The sequence below is a fragment of the Phycodurus eques genome, chromosome 8, assembly GCF_024500275.1.
Source record: "Phycodurus eques isolate BA_2022a chromosome 8, UOR_Pequ_1.1, whole genome shotgun sequence".
Taxonomy (NCBI): Eukaryota; Metazoa; Chordata; class Actinopteri; order Syngnathiformes; family Syngnathidae; genus Phycodurus; species Phycodurus eques.
The window spans coordinates 8824573-8846540 of NC_084532.1; the positions used below are offsets into that span (position 1 = coordinate 8824573).

The 21968-nt window shown below is 42.3% G+C and overlaps 1 protein-coding gene across 2 annotated transcripts in view; it reads left to right on the top strand.

The window, feature by feature from the left end:
• Positions 1 to 21835, top strand: part of ror1 (receptor tyrosine kinase-like orphan receptor 1) — a 125885-nt gene extending 104050 nt beyond the window's left edge. For both annotated transcript variants that reach the window (XM_061684639.1, XM_061684640.1), the window contains 8 exons: positions 6928 to 7055; positions 7889 to 8206; positions 8824 to 9069; positions 9162 to 9376; positions 16413 to 16592; positions 17987 to 18214; positions 18681 to 19045; positions 19216 to 21835. In XM_061684639.1, coding sequence (XP_061540623.1) covers positions 6928 to 7055; positions 7889 to 8206; positions 8824 to 9069; positions 9162 to 9376; positions 16413 to 16592; positions 17987 to 18214; positions 18681 to 19045; positions 19216 to 19909 — 2374 coding nt within the window. In that variant the 3' untranslated portion in view covers positions 19910 to 21835. The remainder of the gene's footprint in view (positions 1 to 6927; positions 7056 to 7888; positions 8207 to 8823; positions 9070 to 9161; positions 9377 to 16412; positions 16593 to 17986; positions 18215 to 18680; positions 19046 to 19215) is intronic.
• Positions 21836 to 21968: the final 133 nt, after the last annotated feature.

The window sequence follows — 21968 nt, forward strand, 5'->3', positions numbered from 1 at the left end:
GAAGGCCATGTTCTAGTACGTAAGTAACTAACTATTTTCACCTGAAACCATGATGTACAATACTGACTACGATTTTGGTCAATTTAAAAAAGGAAAAAAAAAAAAAAAAGCTTTGCTGAAGTATCCCTCCATTTATCCTTTAATCAATTGTTTATTTTTTTGTCTGCAGGCCTTCAAAGTAGAGTGTGTAGAGAGAGTCCACATTATGACGCCGAATCCCTTCGCCATCCTAAATGTTTTAGTAACTGTAAATCACTGACATCAAGAAATATTTCAGGTTGCTGGTGTTCAGACGTGTGTGTTCTTGTTCTCTCAGCACCGTCAGTTACCAGTCAGCCAAAACATGTGTACTCCCGTCTTTGTACACGGTGTCTGCTTTTTTACATGCAGATTGAGCTGTGTGATGGGAGTAATAATTCTGTCATAAATCATGCAGAAAAACCTTTCTGTATGATTTACTGCAAGTAGTGAGGTAGAGTGGAAAGTTGACACCATCCCAGGGATAAATTCTAAATATCTTACTGGTTTAGTTTCCATTGAAAGCCTGTTTACTTGCATAGCAATAAACAGATACTTTTATTGGTTGATCTTTTGAAATGATCGATGCCGTTTTAAATTTGTAAGTACAATAAACTGAAACAACATCAGATTAATCAACTTCACTGTTTACAATACACAATACCCGTGATACTTTGGGAGCTTTCTTATAGCCGTGTCACATGAAAATGCCTTCTCGTTCTTTTCCATAGTTGCTTATAGCTAAGCAACCCTACAAATATCACATGGACATATATACACATACAGGGAGTCCTCTGTTCACACCAGAGATCAGTTCCAGTGCCACAGATGTAACGCGACTTTGTGCGTTCTAACCTATGCTTACACAGTAATTCAGTCATGATTACGGTAAAGGTTCGGATAAAGACTAAAATATAAAATAATCAAATCAAAAACGGCAACAAAAGAGAGAAAAAATCCTTACCTTACACCAAGGCTTGGCATGCACACTGGAAGGGGCACCAAAAAGTTAATATCTACAAAACATCGTAGGTCAGGACCATCGTAAACAGAGCACCCACTGTTGCTCCTTTCGATTGTAAACACCGACACTCACTCATGTTGCTGATTGACGCATTCCCTCCCCCACTGGGACCTTTTGATACAATGCAGTTCTCCTGGGAGAAATTATATCGCTGATGTTAGGCCTTTCCCTACGTGCTGCTGGATCACCTTGTTTGTGTTGTTATTGGAAGTCTTTACCCACAGTGATGTCTGCCAACCTATGAGGACAAATTCCCCCAAAAAGGTAACGCATACTTGATCAAGCTGGCTGAGTAAATCTGCCACACAAACTACTCGTGCTTACATCCTTTAGCCCCAAATTCTTCATACAGAGGGAGATTGATGTCTTTCACATTTTTGGGCACAACAAACTTTGGATTGTGTGGAACATATTGTCTACGGGAAGTGTACTCAAACTGTACTTTGCTGAGGCAGACGTACAGTAGATACCACAGCTATCGGGTGAGGCTCGGACAGATTGCTGCGCCAGTGTCACACAACTACAACAACTGAACTGGAATGTCTGCCATAGTTTTGTGACAGCAACTTTCGTTAGAGACTTGCCTCAACTTCCTGTACCACCATGATACTAAAACCACTTTTCCACCCAGCTGTACAGTTTCGTTTGTGCTTTACCACCATACAGTTTGTGAAGATGATCTGCGTTGGTTTCCCACTGTAGGATGTGTAAGCCACATGACTATAATTGCCTCACCAACCAAAATAGCTTGGCATAATTTCCGCCAGTGAATACAATATTGATGTCGTTAAACAAGACGTGGCTTTGGCTCTCTCGCTGTCATTTTGTATTCTTATCATTCCGTCCCTGCTGTCTCAGTTGCACTCAAATATTGAACAGGTTTAACGTTTACGATGGTCTGCCCCGAACGTTTTCCTAGCACAGGGATGGGCAGTGAATTGTCCGAAGGGGGCACATGTTCCATCATCATTGTGATCGTTCCCTCCATCCGTTATAAATGAACAGAATGACTTGAGTTGCAGTAATGCAGTGTTGTATTTTGAAGTGATGGCAGAAGTCAATGTGTTAGTGTTCCAGCGAGCAAGCGGGTCGCAAGGGTGGGGAGCGGTAATCAGGACTGAAGCACAGTACGTACGGGACGTCTGGCCTTTGAGCATGCCCTTGCTTCAACCCGAGCACGTTCAGACATTTGCAATTGAAAAACTGAAATGTGAATGGAACAGAATGGAGCTGTACTGCTTGGTGGAAACATTTAGACTTGAGTATTCTAATGATAGATTTTATGGATTGTCATTAAATGCAGCTATTCATCAAGCGCCATGATCAAGTCCAACCTCTAATATCAAGTGACAAAACAGCCTGTTGGCCAGTCTCCAAATAGCTGAAGAACTAGCCATTCCTCTCCTCACTTCAGTTGCCTCTTGTTTCCTGCATCTGCCAGTGGACACTAAATCTCTTGGTTCTTCGCTGACAGAAGCCTCTTTTATTGCATTCAGTCAGCAGTAGTAACACGAGGACCCTTTCTTTCTCTATTGTGTTTAACACGGGTGCCTCAGTTGGCCTCGCTCACTGTTCATTCCCAGTGCGGTCATGGGTCATTGGCAGCCACAGACCTCAGTCAGCCTCACTCTCTCGTGACCATTTTAGCTGCCTGTCAGTGAGAGATCATTACGTGCTGCAATCACGTATGTATTCTACATTTCTAATGGAGTTACACCATCTACGCAGTTGGTATTAAGGGTCTAGCCCATGAAATGTCAGTGAACATTTTGTGCAGGATTATGATGGTAATCCCAAAATATCGCATACTTCAAGTCAAACAATTGAAGACAAGTTTGATCCTTTAAAAAGTCACAACCTGCATGTTTCATAGATGAACTTTTAAGTAGCCACAGGGCACCGTGACAGAATGTCTGGATCGATGGTGTCGTCTGGATCTGAAGCAAATCTCAGAGGTGAATCTTTTCAAGAAGACAAGCAGCACACTGAGGCGCATCCCCCAAATCAGCATGTTACACCTGCGGCCTCACGCTGGTTGGCAGCTCATCTCTCTTCACTCAGCACCCACCGCAGCTCCTGGAAACCAACCCTGAAATCATAAATGTTCATCAGGGATCCCCCCCTTCGTCTCACATCCCACCTTTTTTTTTTTTTTATGTCACCCCGTCCCCATCCCCCACCATCCCACCACTACCCCCAATAGAGAGTGTTGAGTTTCATGTCCCCTTAACCACAAAACGGGCGTCAAACCAATCACTCCAAGTCCCTTTCAAAAATATTATTCCCTCACTGCTCATAGTTGCCTGTACTTGATGTGTGATAGTACAAGAAGAGAAACCTGCGGATATCTGTAAAACATTTCAACCTAAAAACAATGAACATTTAACTACTATCGTTACTTAGGAATTGACTGATTTTGTATTTTTTTATTTTTCAACTGTAGATTGAAATAACCTATAGTTTGTATTTGGGGGGGGGACGGACATATCTACACACACACACATATCTGTTTCATTATTTTATGATACTTTTTAAGTTGGTAATTTCTTCTTTATATGCATTTGTGATGGATTTGTGTTCATTCAAATCTCATCAATCTAGGTAGTTTTATATCTAATGACCTATACTTTTTCATGACTTGTTTTCTTACATTTTTTTTTTTTTTTTTTAATCGCAGTTTTAGAAAGCCTAATAAATGTGTCGTCAACCTGCTTGGTGTATTTCATAAATCACGCATTGTGTCTGCACTTTCACTGGCGCCACCCAGGTGTCCATATGGACGTGAGTCAGAGCGGTGCTGCAAGAAAAACACGGCTGCTAACAGAGGGCTTCCCTCAATAAATAATGAGGTTGGAAAATTTTTATTGAACAATGAATCAGTGTCTTCAATTTTGTATTTAGGGTTATGTGGTGAGTCTAGTCTTTCTTTTAGTATTGATCTGGATCATAGATCGTGCATGATGTTTCCCCCATGTCCTCGGCACTGCTGTATGAAATAAAAGGCTTTGAATAGCTACTAACTACACACTGTATAATAGCGTATACCAACCGCACTTGATGGGCCTTGCTTGGGATACAGTGCACATACAATTTGATTAATGCACATAGACGGTTTTCAGATGGCTGTGTCTTCATTTTGTCTTTCCAACGTCAGTGGACAGGACTCATTAAAGTAGCAGTAGGAACTTTTGAATTGAATCTGCTCCAGGACTCACCTCGCTCTTACAACTTTTATGCTCCTGTGGTGTATACAAATTGAACCCTCAAAACATGCTAAGCTAATCAACAAAGGTAGGATCATTAGCAAGACGAGGCTTTTATTGAAATGCTGGAAAAATAAATATAATCGGAAGCAGAAAGGGTATCGTGATCATCGAAATGGTTTGCACGTAAAGTGGACAATGACCCGAAGAATACTGCCAAACTGGTTACAAAGTGACTTATGGTTAACCAAGTCAAAGTTCTGGAGTTGCCATCCCAAAGCCCTGATCTCAATCATTTTGAAAATGTATGGGCTGACCTGAAAATGCATGTGCAAGCAAGGTGGCCTACAAATTTGGCTCAGTTATACCAGTTCTGTCAGGAGGAAACGGCCAAATTCCTGCCAACTATTGTGGGAAGCTTGTGGAAGGACATCAAAATTATTATTATTATTTTTTTTTTTTTAATATAAATCCTCCCATTAGTCTAGCATTTAGCAAATACAAAGACTTTTGGCAATCCTAATTGACCTAAAACAGGACAACTTTCGTCTGATTTCATGTCAGTCAGTGAGGGGGGTTTATATAGTGTAATTAAACTTCTGGTTTCAACTACTGTATGTGTAAGGTTAATTGAAGACGCTAATTTGTCCATAGGTGTGAATGTGAGTGTGAATGGATGTTTGTCTATGTGTCCTGCATTTGCCTGGCCTCTGGCACGAGACCAGCTGGGGTAGGTTCCAGCTCACCCGCGAGCCTAATGAGGACAGGCACTATAGAAAATGGATCGTTGGCGGAACCGGAGAGGGGTCAACTTTTGGACATGGCTGTTTCGTTTGAAGCTGTTTGGCTTGGCTGCGGTTACATTTTCCTGGTAGGACTCAGGCTGCACTGTGGTGAATGGTATGCTTGAACATATTATTTGCGTGTCTGTGGCAAAAATGTTGCAGCGGACGTATGTCTTTTATCTTCAATGACGCACACTAAAACTGACCTCCTGGCTGCCTGAACATATCTTACTAAATAAGCAATGTTTAGCCAAAGTCCATTTCAACAGTAACAGCCCAACCAATCAAAATTCTAAAATACGTTTCTGCATGATTCCTCGTCACACTGTACCCTGCCAATGATGATTTACACCTACACAGATGAAACTTGTTTCTAAAGGAAAAGGTCTGAAGATGTAGCTTGATGAAAAAATGCTAATCCATCCATTGGCAACCACGGCATTCTGAATAGAGTGAAATTATATAGGGATGAAATCACGTTAAACCACGTGTAAAAGTAATATTATTATGTTGCTGTGGTCATAGTTTAGTGTGTTTTGGTTCTATGTGTCTGAAACGTCCATTTAAATATGTCTGGATGCGGGGGACACATGGAGAGAGATGACCTTGACCCCTCAGTCACTTAAGACTCCTCAGAGAGAGGGAACCTCGTGACCCCATGCTCACTCCATGATGCCCTCATAATTTAGTGTGGCTGTGTGTGTGTGTGTGTGTGTGTGTGCGTGCGTATATTTTGCATCTTTGAAACGTTAGATTGCCCTTTTTTTGCCATTTGTGGGGAAATTAGTATAGTTTGCACAGAACTTTCAAACTTTCCCTAACTCCCACCAGTATGGATGCAGACATCATCAGGTAACAAAAAGCATTAATGCAGGTAGCAATTGAAAGTATGTGTACAGTGCACTGCTTTCTTTAATTTAAGAGCCCTGCAATTAATTATGTTCGTTTTTGTTGATTGTGTTTCAGAGCAGGTTTACTCATAATCAATCCTACAGTAAGTCTGTGGAGTCTGATCATTTTTTTTGAAACTCCAATAAAACTGAACTTATTTTTGTGAAGGGAGATTTATTGCAGAGCTGTAGAACAGAAATAGGTTTAAATATGTGTGGGTCCATGAGGTTTTTTTTTTTTTCAGTCAGCCAATAGCTACAATATGTTTCTGTGGTGTGTGTGGGGGGGGGGGGGGGGGCATACACAACATCATCACGCCCTATCCTCATATATTGCCTGGTCTTAAGGTCCCATATGGCACGATTTAGAGCACATGATTCTGTGATCTCACACCAAGGGAATATTCAGCATGTGGCTTTTTGTGTGGCGTGTCCTTGCACAGTTCCATTTATGAGGACCAATTTTCGATTTTCATAGTGTTGATTTTCTGGGTCTCATTTGGATGAAAACAGAAAAATGCGGGAAGGGGTTTGAAAGAAAAGTGAATATGCAGCTAAAGTTGCATATAATTAGTCATGAAAATATCATCACTACTTCCCTTCCCCCATCTCTCCTTGGTACGCAAGTTCCAAATAAGGCCTCCATAAGGGTATCTCAGTGCCGTGAAATGAAATCAATCCAAACACGCAAACATGAATTCGTCATGTAGTTTACACCTTGGAGTGTTTTAGGGCTGCGGCTTTTGACTTGAATGGAACTTGATGAAGACCTGCAGGGAGACCAAACGTTTGGCTGAGCATACAATAGCTGCTTTTATTTTCCATTCACAGGGGGACCTCTAGTGCCTTAAATTTGTATTGCAACATGGTGGCGCACATGCATCTGCAGAGTTCGTGTTATTTTGTCAGTAGTACAAAGATCCCAGTTACAGTGTTCTTGTTGCAAAACTGATCTTTGAATATACATTTCAGAGCTGTTCTGAAATGTGTCTGTTTGTGTTTTTCAGGGAGGATTTCGACGAGGAGGGGTTCTGCCAGCCGTACAGAGGCATCGCATGTGCCCGCTTCATCGGTAACCGCAGCATCTTTGTTGACTCGTTGCAGATGCAGGGTGAGATCGAGACCCAGATAACAGGTGAGATACACATGACACCTCTAGTTCCTCAAGAATGCACCTCAGCTACATCTCAATTCTTACATACAGTATATTTTCTTGTCAGACATAACGTCTTGCATCACTCATTGTTGGCCTATCAGCAAAATCTTTGTCAGTCACAACTTCCAGTTAATAGAGAATCTTTATAGAATTGTGTTTCTTTACTGATAGAAATTGTATCTCAATGGGCTTAAATAGAATTCAACTGCGTGTTCAACCCTCTCAATTTGTGTCCCGTTCAAATGCAGACATTTTGCGGGGTTAGGTTATGCATATGTTATTGATTCAACTAATGATGTCACCCTCTTATGTGGAACGTCGGGACCACTGACAGCGCAGATTTACGACGCCACGTATTTGTAAGAGGTGTGAAGTAGGATTTAGCTTTTAAGGTGGCAAGAACACTTAGCAGCCTTACAGTTCAAGTGGTTTTGAGTCATTTTCAAAAAAATCACTTATTTGCAGATCTTGTGGTTTGGAAAATAGCCAATTTTCCACACTCACCTTTAATTGCTTGTCGTCTCCCCCAAAGAGCTGCTTTTGTGATAATCCCGACCACAAAGAAGCATGTGTTTGCAATAACGGCAGTCTATGAATCATACTCTCACGCATTTAAAACTGCAGGTTTTTATTGTCAGCCGATCACTTTGATCCATCGGGCATGTGCACAGTTAACAGTATGAGTATTTGTGTTTTCCTAAATGCTGTGTGTCTGTGAATAAATTATTGACTGTAAAAATAAAAATAAAAATCAAAGCGAGCGCGAGGGACACTGAGACTGTGTTACTGACTTTGCCCACTTTGGTCCCCAGCGGCCTTCACCATGATCGGCACATCCAACCATCTCTCCGATCGCTGCTCTCAGTTTGCCATCCCATCCCTCTGCCACTTCGCCTTCCCGACCTGCGACCGCAGCACAGGTGCTGACAAACCCCGGGACCTGTGCAAGGATGAATGTGAGATCCTGGAGAATGACTTGTGCAAGACGGAGTACATCATCGCCCGCTCCAACCCGATCATACTGAAAAGACTGAAGTTGCCTAACTGCGAGGATCTGGCAGCCTCAGACAGTCTTGAGGCAGCCAACTGTCTTAGGATCGGCATCCCCATGGCGGAGCCAATTAACAAAAGTAAGGCACTTCTGATTCCTAATGCCACAACAACAGGTGCATCTGCACAATCTAAAGCCCAGCGTAATAAGGCACCGCTAAAGATGTGTTGATGTCAAAGTGTGTTTATTGTTGTGGTGGTAGTTTTCGGCGATGTAAAAATGCACTGCGTCATACTGAGTGGTGGCTCTCATATTTGAGTGACCTAATTGAACTACATTACAGAGGGGAATGTCAGTCCCTTCATTTATTGATCTTGCATTACTAAACCAAACTGAAGAAATCAATGGTCGATTCGTCGCAGAATCGACCATTGGGAGGTTGTGTCAACAGCATACAGTACATTTGTCTGTTCCTTGTTTTTAATCTTCTTGCTTGTATGCAAATTCCGGCCTAAAGTTTTTCTCATTTGGTTTTGTTTGATTTTTATTGAAAGGTATTCTTCCAAGGATATCAAATTTAGTGACAATCCACTTTCAAAAGTGGATGGATGAATAAATGACTAATCTCAATTGGCTTTTAGCTCTCTTAAAGGAGAACTCCAGATATCTTGCTAACAGTTTTACTTGGAGTATGAATGTAAACTTAAACATGGAGACCGAGTCCATTGTGATATCTTCTTCTTTGCTCTTCATCAGATCACAAATGTTACAACAGCAGCGGATCAGAATACCGCGGCACCATCAGTATGACCAGGTCAGGCCGTCAGTGTCAACCGTGGAACTCCCAGTATCCTCACAGCCACAGCTTTCTGGCTGTCCGCTACCTGGAACTCAACGGGGGTCATTCGTACTGCCGCAACCCAGGAAACAAGCACGAGGCTCCCTGGTGCTTCACACTGGACGAGGGGGTGCGCATGGAGCTCTGTGACATACCCATCTGTGGTGAGGCCATGCTTTTCATAAATTCTTACTCAAAATATTGATGACAGTCAACGCGTATGATTTAATTTCGCTCTGTCCCTCCTTTCCTGTAGACTATAAGGAGAAGTCTGGTGGCGGCAACATGGAGATCTTGTACATTCTGGTTCCAAGTGTGGCCATCCCATTGGCCATTGCGCTGCTTTTTTTCTTCATTTGTGTGTGCCGCAACAACCAGAAGTCCGCCAGGCCACCCGTGCCTCGCCAGCCCAAACCGGTCCGTGGGCAAAACGTTGAGATGTCCATGATCACAACAACATACAAGCCAAAGGTAAGTCACAGGACATGAGCCCTGAATTAACATGAAAGTATATTTGTACTTTACTCATCCTACTTCCATTTCTTTTAGTTTTGCCCAATTTCTCTTTGCATATAAATCTGGATATTTATTGAAAATGCTGTCAGACAAAACAAAGGTTTGAAAGAGAAAAGAGATGACAGAGCAAAAAAAAAAACAAAAAAAAAAAAAAAATACTCTCCCGTGTCAGAAAAGCCGCACGCGCTTTACTGGCTGTGACGATTCTCCCGTCCACTTCAGTCTGTCATTTACGCTTGCCAGATACGCTCTCTGAGTGGAGTAACCCTAAAATGTGAACCATTTTTATTGTCTCCCTCAAAATGTCCATGTTAAAGTGGCACTGTGCCACAAAAAGAGTTGGGGACCACTGATCTAGCCAGAGCACCGTCGCAGGCACACCCTGACGGACCACCAAACATGCAGTGAATCATAAGCACAGCCTTCTGATTGAATTACTTTTAATGGCTTCATTTCAAAGAGATTAAAAAAATGCTCTCCTTCAAAGTGGAGCTAATTGTGGCCAGAACGGTCTGCACGTTACAACTGGTCAACGAAAATCTGCTGCTGTCAGGTGTTTTCAAATTTCACGGATTTAAATGACATTCACAAGTCTCAGGAAAAATTCACATTTCTATGGTTTGAAGCCCGCCTCAGCTTCCCAGTTTACTCGTGGTGGGTGTGTCAGCAGTCTGGGTGGGAGAATGTGCACGGAAGTATAGCGCTTAGTTTTGGCCTATCTCTCTCCAAACTAATCTAAAGAAACAACAACATAAAATGTTTGACCTGACCTCATATGACATTTTTTGTCTAGCAGTTCCATGCAATTGTGTTTATTCTGTGTACGAGAATATCACGAAAATAAAGGCATCATTTTGAGAGAGAAAAATCTCAAAGATGGGACTTTTCCTGGGGCATATGAAATCACCTCTTTTGCTGAATTAATATGACTACTATTCTCATATGACAGGTCTCCAGAGGGAAAAAACAAGCAGCCACTGGTCATTCTTTTGTTTATGGTTCTGTGAATATTTTGACAGTCACTTTCATAATTTCCGACTTTGTTCTTGTAAAACGACAACATTACGCTATTAAAAGATATGATTTTTTCTCTGATATTGCAATCTTATTCTCATAACGTAACTTATTTTCTCGTAACATTACAACTTCTTGCCACTTTACAGGGGGGCTTTCTCAGTACTTTTTTTTTTCTTTTTAGTATACACCTTTCCAATAATACAGTATAACAATATGCTTATTAGTGTGGTTGTAGTATGCTGTGGTGTAGCAATACACTGAGTGGTGTTTCAAATTTAATAATACTGCAATAGTGTACTACAAACACCTAAGTGTGATGGAGCTAATGCAAACTATAACCATAATAATGAATACAATTAATAATTGAGCATTCACATTGGAAAATGTGGAATTTTGTATTGTGACCAGTAGAGGTACGCATGCACACACGTACGCACGTCTCCCTGCAGGTCTTAAACAACGGTTGCATATGTGCACGTGCATGTCAAGGATATATCTTTTCCATCAAAGCCCAGCAGGGCTGGAACGCTTGACTGCACTTTTTGTGTTGCTCCCTCACTCCTTCTTATATCATAGACGGCTCCCGCTCCAGCAGCCAACACACACCACACATTGCGATTGCGGTTCTCTCAAGGATGCATTTCTCTCTTGTTTGGCCACATCACTTTAGCCGTCCTGTTGGGGAATTAACGAGACAGACTCTTTGCCTGTTTTCATGGCGGAATTGATAATATTCCCGTCAATGACTGTGGAGACAACCATTGAATATGGTAGAGGTGTCAGGCATCATTGTCTTTTGTTGACTTTTTGTTGAGGTGAGGGAAACAGGCCGAATCTTACCAGCCTCCTCGCTGTGTTTGAATGACCTTGTGTCAAGTTTAGAAGGATCAAAAGGAGCATTTTACTTTGACAGCCATGTATGAACTGAATTGTTCTGTGGAATTTGAAGGGTCCATGTGGGAAAACTTGATCTTCAGTAACAGTTTAACAAGGTGATTGTCACCTTCTTTACATATACAGGTAAGCATTACGGCCCAAATGGTGGAGATGCTAAGGTTAAAGTCTAAGTTTATGAGTTAAATATGTATCTTCTTGTTGGAAGGTGTGTTAGAGATCTTAATGAAAAAAATATATTCATAATTATATTGATTAATGTCACTAATAATGCAATATTTTGCATAATACTAAAGGATCCTTGATTGCTTCAAGCATAATATACAGCATTCTAATCACCTGTTACTTTTGTCTGTTTCCAGCTAAAAGATACGTATTCACAAAAGTAAAAATTGACTCTAACTCATGATTTACAATGCTTGAAACTAAAATATATGATTAACATCTCATAGTAAAATGCTATTATACTATTATGCTATGTTGTCTCCCTTTCTTCCCTGGGACGACTTGGCTTCTGTGCAGAATCATGCAGGGGTCAATGCCTGTGACAAACCACTTAGACACACTTGCACACACAATGTGACGGTGTAAGGAGGATCTGAGGCTTTGGGTGGGGTGAAACAAACTTTTAACTAAAAACGTGTGTCACATCACACGCACACTCAGCCCTCCGTCACAGCTCGTCCAGGGAGGCCAGGGGTGTCATTACACAACTGGAGGGCGTCTTCAGTCTTTCAGTCAGTCCATTTGAAATTGTGTGACAACATTCTTTCGAATAAAGTTGCACAAAGATTTCACTGGACGTCTCTCGTGGTTACACGCATAATTTGGTGTTTGATTACTTTAAAGTATCTTAAAAGGTCATAAAATATCTTTAATTTAAATATGGCATTGTTGGAGCTGTGTCTCACACACACACACACCCCAAATAATAAACCTAATATATGCCACAGTTACGCATATGTTAAAGTTTTTAAATGCAATTTCAAACAATTAACTCTGACATCTCACTTTGCATAGCTTCCTGTGTGTCGTCTGGTTCTTTGTGTGGTGTGCAACAAAAGCAATACACAAACGGGTGAAAACTGAGATGCATACAACTGGGACACATTTTTTTTTTACAATACATTTAAATAGTTTAATTGGAAAAAATATATATATTGGACAGCGAAACTATGCAGAATGGAAAATAAAAATAGCTACTATGGCGATATTTTTTGTACTTTGATTAAAGATATTCAATAGCAATATTATCAATTATTATTATTAATTATTTATTTTTTTAATCAATACCAGTACGAGTATTTATTGTTGAGTACTCGATAATACAAAGTACCAATACCACATGTACTTTTGATACATATACTTTCAATTAACACAATGAAAGGGGTTGGGCGGTAGGCCAATCACCTGCTCCCGTAAAAACTACGGCTTACAGAAACTGCAATTGCGGTCTAATGTGCCTCATGGCACTGAAAAAGAAAAAAGAAACACACAATGAAAGCTGTGAAGACATTTCTTCATTTTCAACGCACATGATGATTTGCCAGTGTGTCAAATACTACTGGCGAGGGGGACTTAGTAGATGTAAGATTTTCATTGTTTTCCACTGAAGCCTTCACAGTATCATCCTTTTAACTGCATTCAAATAAACTGCATGTTTTCCTGTTGGATTTAGCTGTGACATGCTTTTGTCGAAATACCCCTACGATGAAGAATTATCGAACATTTTCAGAAACAGAATCACTGTTATTTGCCAAGTATGTCAAAAACACACAAGGAATTTGTCTGCGGGAGTTGGAGCCGCTCTAGTAAAACAACAGACAGCCAATTGACAGGAAATACTTTTGAGAACTAAAAACATGAAAAAAAAGTACGGAGAGTCACTGAGCAATGAAAGGTTACCGGTAATGTGGTAATGCCGATATTATTTATTTATCTATTTCTTGACAATTCTGCAAATAATGCAGTCCTGTAGCAATTTAGAGCAGTTTGAAATGACTAATAGAGCAATAATCCGATACAGTGACCATTGAGCCAATGGTGCAGAGACTGCAAGAACCTTTAGGAGTTTAAAGTGACGAGTAGTCTTATCTAAACAGTGTCAATTGTGCAAATGGTGCAGATACTTTTCAAGCACATGAGTAGCCAGTATCGGTCAATAACAGATATGCTAATAGTGCAGAGTGGTGAGACTCCTACAGTGAATTCACGAATAATGTAAAATTGGCCCGACAGAGATGTGACAACAATCTCAGCACAAAATTGGCAGCATGTTACAATGGAATTGTAAGTTAACTGTTTAAGAAATGAATGGAAAGAGGGAAGAAGCTGTTGGAATGTCTGCTTGTTTTAGTTTGCATTGTTCGGTAGTGCCTACCTGAGGGGAAGGAGCCAGAAGACGTGGTGACCGGGATGTGGAGGATTTCCAAGAGGATTTTGCATGCGCTTGTCTTAGTTCTGACGGCGTGAAAGTCCTCAAGGGTGGGTCGAGGGGTACCGGCAATTTTTTTCAGCAGTTTTGATTGTCCGTTGCAGTCGGAGTTCGTCCTTTTTTGTGGCAGCACCAAACCAGACTGTGATGGATGCACACAGGACTGATTCGATGACTGCTGTGTGGAACTGCCTCAGCAGCTCCTGTGGCAGGCCGTGCTTCCTCAGAAGCTGATGGGGACACAAGGTCGCAGTCATCTTTTGTTGTTTGAAGATATGTCTCACATCCTGTTTGTGGGTGATCAACGCAGGAGGGGGAGTCAGAGGTGTGGTGGTGGTCGGTGGTACGGGTGGGTAGTTGTGAGGTGTGAAAGTCTTCTTTTCAAATCTGCAGTAGATTGTGTTCAAGTCGTCAGCTAGTCCTTTATTGTTCTCTGCTCGGGGGGGATGGTCGCTTGTATTTTGTTAGCGCTTGTAACCCACACCAGACTGACTTAGAATCGTTAGCGATCAACTGTTTTGCCAGCTTTTCTGCATAATTTCTCTTTGCAATGTTGATTTCTTTAGTCAGCTGGTTTGTAGCCTAATTATACAGGGCTCTATCCCCACTTCGATTGGCGTCCTCTATAGCCTGGCGAAGTTGCTTAAATTTGGCAGTGAACCACGGCTTGTTGTTAATGAACGTGCAAAATGTCTTTGTTGGTACACACACATCTTCACAGAAACTGATATAGGATGTGACACAGTCCATATATTCATCTAGGCCGCCAGTTGAAGTTTCAAAGATACTCCAAGCTGTGCCGTCCAAACAGTTCTAACTTTGATTTATTGGTCCACTTCTTCACTGTTTTCACCACAGGCTTCGTACATTTAAGTTTTTCTGTATGTTGGTATTAAGTGAATTAAACAGTGATCCGACGAGCGAGCCCGGAGCAGCATGGGCGATAGCATGGTACAGTATGTGTCATTTAGCGCCATATAGCAGTGGTCTAGAATGTTGTTTTCCCTGATAGTACAGTCAATGTGTTGCTTGTATTTAGGGGTTGCGTGGTTGAGTTTAGCTTTGCTAAAGTCCCCAAGAATAATGAGGGGTGAATCTGGGTGATTTTTATTTATTTTTTTTCCAAGTTCATTTACTTGTTCAGCGAGCGTGAGCAGTGCAGCATTTGTTTTCAATTGAGGAAGAATGTAGACACCCGCGAGTATGAATGGCGCGAACTCGCACGGCGAGTAGAATGACTGACTTACAGTTCAAAAACAGAGATTCCAAGTCCGGCCTGCAGTATGTATTGAGCTTCGTGACGTCGGTACACCATTTTCTGTTGCTATAGAAGCATATCCCGCCACCTTTTGTTTTCCCCGATAACTCCGTGACAAGGTCTGTCCGGTGTAGTTGGAAGCCCGGAAGCATTCCGGCGCCATCGGGGATGCGGTTACAAAGCCATGTCTTCGTGAAGCACAGTGCGGCAGAAAGTCCGAAGTCTTCACTGGTCTCTGTGACAAGATGAAGCTTGTCCATTTTGTTGGCTAGAGAGCGTAGATTTGTGAATGGACGGGAGCGGCATTCGGAATCCTACGGTATTTCTTGTATTGCTGAAATCAGCCTGCGTTTAGGGTCCATCCCTATCTCATGTAAGTGAGCCAGCCCTCATCACGCCCCATTTACGGCATCTGTTACCATGGTGACCGGAGCAGACCCTGCACTTATTGACTACAGAGGCTTTGCACCCGGCTGCCTGTCGTCATCTCGCCGGAAAGTGTATGCAAACAACGGGCAGCATTTCGCCTGCGAGTCTTGTGCAGTACCTCTGGATCTTTGCCCAGCCTAGCTCATCATGTCATGGGCAGAGAGAGGTAAAGTGGAGGGGTGGTTATGTAAATTAGTCACACGGTTACGCAACAGTGAGGCGACAGTGCGGAACAGCTCCCTCACAGACACATTTTCAGAAATACAGATGGCAGATAAAAACAGTTACACTTAATGGGTGGGCATGCACTCCAGAGACCCAACGGTTGGTCCACAAGCAATTAAAAAGATTACAAATATTTTAAAAATTGTAAAAATTTCATAAGGAAATTGGACTTGATTTGAATTGGAGGAAATGATTTTCTCTTTTTGCCAGTGTAGTCCATAGAAAATCACCACATATTATGGTTTGTTTTGTAGAGTGAGGCTTGTTGGTTATATTCACGTATTGTTGAATTACAATATTTGATGTCGTACCCGTAGTTCTCTAAATGTTGGCGGGACATATATCCCTGTCTTTTCTTATCGTGTGTAGTTTCACAAAAAAGCATTGCCATCTGCTTCTTTGATCTTGTCAGAGTGCACACAGGCCATTCCTCAAACTGCTGCACACTACAATACTGTTGCAACACGGTGATCCCCTTTTCCCCCCGCTTTCAATCTTGGAAGAAGTCTGTGTGTCTAGTTCTTTCATGTATTGTGACATTTTTGGGAATTGTACATTGTAATATGCCAGGCAGTTTCTCAGCATGGGATAAGAAGCAACAGTGTCACCAGAATTGTCACATACGGGACAATTATGAGTGCACAGGCCTGACAGGAGAATCATAATCTCATTGCTTTTCTTCCTTGGTCTGTCTCTTCCTCACTCTTTTCCCTTAACACCTTCTCCCTCTGCAGAGTAAGGCCAAAGAGCTTCCCCTGTCGGCGGTGCGTTTCATGGAAGAGCTTGGAGAGTGCTCACTGGGGAAAATATACAAGGGGCACCTGTACCTGCCGGGCATGGACCAAGCACAGCTGGTTGCCATCAAGACCTTGAAGGACGTCTCGAGTGTCCAACAGTGGAGTGACTTTCAGCAGGTAGACTGTCCAGTCAAGTACTGTCGGAGTCCATTCTTCAGGTCAAAGTTTGGACCTGGGTCCAAATCCCAGTTAGAAAGTATTTGAACCCTTTGGAATTTCTTAAATTTCCCCATAAATTGGTCATCAAATGTAGTCTGATCTTCATATAAATCACAAGAATAAACAGTCTGCTTAATCTAATACCACACAAGTATAGGTTTCCATATTTTCTATTGAAAATAACATCTACTGTAAACATTCACAGGCCGGCGAGACAAAAGTAAGCGAACCCTTGGATTTAATAACTGGTTGTCTGTCACGAGTGGAGAGGAGCTGGACCCAAGAGCAGGCGGAGGCGGATAGGTTATGATGAACAGTTCTTTAGAGAAGGTAATGGAAGTGGTCCTTGAGGTGCGTTAGCGGGCAGTGGAGTAAGGGACGTGCGGCCGGCAGTGGCGAGGACAGGCGGCGGGATGGCAGGAATTACGTAGACCGAGAGCACGGGGGAAACACTGAGGATGAGGAGAGATGCAGTGGTCATAAACGGAGACGAGGAATCGAGTGTCTAACGTAAGGCGGGTGGGTCGTGGTAGCGCTTGGAAAAGCTGCACTACTTTGGCGAGGATTTCCGGCATCAGGCAGGCTTATATGCAGGTGGTGACGAGGGCTGATTGGTGGAAGGTGCTGGAAAGAGAGAGGGGAGGGGAGGGGAGAAAGAGGGCGAGAGGGCGCAACGCGCCACCCAGGCTCCAACAATAATACTGCAGGGCAGTCGATGACAGTTGACGCTCCTTTGGCAGCAATAAGCTCAACCAAACTTTTCCTGTAGTTGCAGATCACACTTGGACATTGGTGAGGATGAATTTGTGGAAATTGTCTGGAATGATTTTCCTTTGTTCCAGGAAGCGCCTTAATTAACTTTTAATATCTTGACTCAATCAACTAGCTGAGCTATATGGTCAGTTTATGTTGCCGTCGCAGTTTGCTTTCTTTGCTTCCTGAGAGCCACACACTGTGACAGTCTTCACTCCTAAAAAGAAATGTAGCATTAACATGCAGTCATGCTTTTCTACAAGCTGCTGCTTTGCCAGTGGAAATCTCTGTCTTCCCACAAGCTCTGAAGCATGTCCTGTTTTATTTCCACACAATGTGCAATAAATGTGGTAGTCATCGGACTGTATATATTGGAAAAAGGGTTCGTCAGCAGTTATGTTTAAAATACTTTAACCCCTAAACAACAATTCACTATTATCAGGCTGTCTACAGAAACGTCAAGCTGTAAAGTGAGAATTAAACATTCCCATCTGGTCTGCCTCAATCTCAAAATGATTCTATCAAGAAAGGACACTATTATGTGCTATTATGTGTCTCCCACATTAATTTGACGGCCATAATTTTGGTTGCTGATACAGGAGGCTGGCGTGCTGACAGAGCTGCAGCACCCAAACGTGGTGTGCCTGCTGGGTGTGGTGACCCAGGAGCAGCCTGTCTGTTTGCTGTTTGAGTTTCTCCCTCAAGGCGACCTTCACGAGTTCCTCATCATGCGTTCGCCGCATTCTGACGTGGGCTGCAGCAGTGACGAGGATGGAACCGTGAAATCCAGCCTGGATCACGGCGACTTCCTGCATATGGCCATCCAGGCAAGAAGGGAGCTTGAATCCTCCGCATTTCCTTTACGGTATTTGTATCACGACTGGAAAGTTGCACTTCCTTAAGCGTGTGCACAAATTACAACAAATTTCCAATTACTGTAACTTCCATTAAGTTTCTATTTTTTTTTGTGTTCAATTCATATTGTATATGGTGTGTGGTATACCCCAACTGTATTCCATATTGTTTCCAAAAATGTAGAGAAAAATGACCAGGAATGTTCCGCTTCTTTGCAACCTTGGTTATGAAACATAAACTGTTTCTTTGTTCTGAAGGCTGCTATGCGTTTTACTTTGATTATTATATATATATCAATGGACCTCTGGATGCTGCATGTTACTGAAGATTGTGCTGTTATTTTTGTGCTGATTGTGTTATTTGAAGATTGTGCTGAAGTCCAAGAAGAAACACATTCTGAAATGATGTTTTATTTTTTTTCTAAACTAATAAACCCAGGTTGTTGCTGGAATGGAGTACTTGGCCAGTCACTTCTACATTCACAAGGACCTCGCAGCGCGGAACATTCTAGTTGGCGAGCAGCTCCATGTGAAGATATCTGATCTGGGCCTGTCCCGAGAGATCTACTCTTCAGACTACTACTGCATCCAACCGAAAACTCTTTTTCCTATCCGCTGGATGCCTCCTGAGGCCATTACCTACGGAAAGTTCACCACAGACTCGGACATCTGGTCGTTTGGAGTGGTGCTGTGGGAGGTCTTCAGCTACGGTCTGCAGCCTTATTATGGCTTCTCCAACCAGGAAGTGATGGAGATGGTTAGAAAAAGGCAGCTGCTGCCCTGTCCTGAAGATTGTCCGCCAAGGTTTGTTCGTTAAACACTTCGGTCGGTACAAACTTTTAAGTACAAGCCAATTCAAGACCTTTAGGTTTACAAAGATAATAATACTAAAAAAAAATAAAGATAATGAATCAAGTCAATGAGCAGTCTGTGATAATAAAGCGATAAAATAAATAATATGTGATGTCACTCAGGTTCTACGGTTTGATGACCGAGTGCTGGCAGGAGGGACCAGCACGTAGACCTCGCTTCAAGGACATCCACAGCCGCCTGCGAGCCTGGGAGGGGCCGTCATCTCACGCCAGCTCCAGCACGCCCTCCGGCGGGGGAGGCAATGCCACCACCCAGACCACCTCGTTGAGCGCAAGCCCCGTCAGCAACCTGAGCAACCCTCGCTACGCCACCGCTGCAGGATATCTCTACCCGGCCCAGGCTATAGCCTCACCGGGACAGATGGCTCCCATTCCAGCATGGGCACCCATGGCGGTGCCCCAAACACACCCGCGCTTTATTCCCGTCAATGGCTACCCCATTCCACCAGGATATGCGGCTTTTCCTGCTCATTTCCCTCCCCCGGCGCCGCCCACTCGGGTAATCCAGCATCACCTGCCGCCCCCTAAAAGCCGTTCGCCCAGCAGCGCCAGCGGCTCCACCAGCACAGGTCACGTCAGCGGCGTTCCCTCCACCACGGGCTCCAACCACGACGCCAACACGCCGCTGCTGTCGCACTGCATCATGCCAGGGAACGGCGGAGGCCCTTTACAAGTGTACGGACAGCTATCTCAGAAGACGGTGGGACAACTGGACCACACGCAAACATCAGTGCTGCTCGCGCCGGACTCTAACGTGCTGATGTATAATGACGCTGTCATCACTGCAGACCTGTAGATGAAAATAGGGATATTCACTGTGTCCCATGTGGGACCAGTTTCAGAAATATTGGCTCTCATCCAGGCACCCGGGCAAAGAATTAAACAGAGGCCATGCAAAGCCTGGCCTGTGACAACATTTGGATCTACGGTGTGAGAAACACTGCAACAGCTAGACGAGTAAACATCCGTCCATCCATTTTCTATACCGCTTGTCCTCCTTAGGGTCATAGGGCAGCTGGAGCCTATCCCAGCTGACTTTGAGTGGGACGCGGGGTACACCCTGGACTGATCGCCAGCCAATCGCAAAACAAGTAAACAAATATACTTAATATCATGTTGTTTCAAATATTGCGTTATTTTAGTCTGCATGTAAATACAGTACGTAAGTCCTGACTGAATGAGTGAATGAAATGAAAGTTATATTTTTAAGAGAACTTTTAATTATGGTGTAATAGAAGAAGGTCCATCCAAGTGGTTGCTAATACAGTCTAAAATAGCGCCAGTGTCAGTTGAAGGTCTTTATCATTTTCAGGAGACTTTTTCGCATCAGTGTGACTTCCGTGCAGTCGTATGGTTGAAAATACAAATTCAGTGTTCTCAAGCCTTCTCCGAGGAAGCAATAACTGGAAGTGTGCACTGACACCTGCATGCTCAAACTTGCTGCAGGTGCAATTCAAGGTTTTCAAAGATGACCTTAAATTCAACATTTGCTTGTATGCTTTTGCTTTATGGTTTTTATTGACCAGGCAGCTAACAGCATATTTATTAGCTCCATTATGTAAAATCCCTTCAGCATGACATCTGAATGTTTCCACAATGACAAGTCAACAGTAGGTACAGTAGACATTTGCCTCTGATATTTTGTCACTTTGTGCCTTAGTCCCCACAACTATGGAATGAAGTCACCTGCGAAGGAAGCTCCCTAACAGATGTGCAAATGACATCATACATGCAAGCAGACTGGTCTGAGTTTGCATTATTTGTCCTACATAGCCTTTATTATTATTTTCCCATCAGTAGTCTCTCAATCTTACAGAGAAACATTGCATTTTAATATAGACTGAATATTATTTTTATTACTGTTTTTTTATATAAATATATGTATATTTGAATTTTGAAGGAAAGTTTCCTTGTTTTTCTTTTTACTGCCACATTAAAGACGTGGCGAGTTGTGCTACCTTTTTATTATGACATGTTTGTTTGGTTATATGCACGGATTATCACGGCCTCAACCGGAATAATGTTTTTATATTAATTAGATTGAAGAAGACAACAATGTTTGACCTTCCAAAGGATTCATGTTTGTGCTGAGACCAAAATACACAAAAGACAGCACAAGTGTACTTCCCAACATTCGATGATGGTCAGTTCGAAGCACATCTAATTAAGAAGAGGAAATAAATTCCAGAAGCAGATGCAGCTTTATTAGAAACTATTACAGAGCTTGTGTTGTCGAAAGTGACTACCTGTGAAGCAGACAATCATTGCCTTGTGTTGTCATTGTTTGACTCACCGCACACATTGATTGAAACCAATTGAAATCACTCAAGTCGTTTGTTTGTTTGGTAATGGGACAATCCAATATAGAAAGTCTGACAAAATAATGTATACGTTCAACTATTTTACGGTCTTCATATCCAGTCCAAAATAATTTGACTGTTTTATAGGCTATGTTTGGCTCGGTTGTATGTAAAGGATTTAGCCTATTTGTAATGGAGCAATGCAAATACCACTTGTACGGAAGACTGTGAATTTTAATCAAATCAGTCCTTTTTATCTGATGAAACTATTGTTTTCTTCCTTTGTCTTTATTTTTTTTTTTGAAAGAACAAACCATAAAAGTCAGTTTGAATTCATCATTGGGTGCCAGTTTGAGGAAGTTTACATTGTTTTTGTTTGTACAATTAGACCAAGAGGCCTCTTGTTTGTATGAATGTTTTTGCACAGGTGTGTGGTTTTTTTTTTTGTATTGCAGTCATTTATTAAATGATGCTTTGTGTAAGCAGTAGTTAAATGTGATTAATCATTTTTAGGGATATTTCGTGTGCAGTTTATCGATGTGCAACATTTTGGTC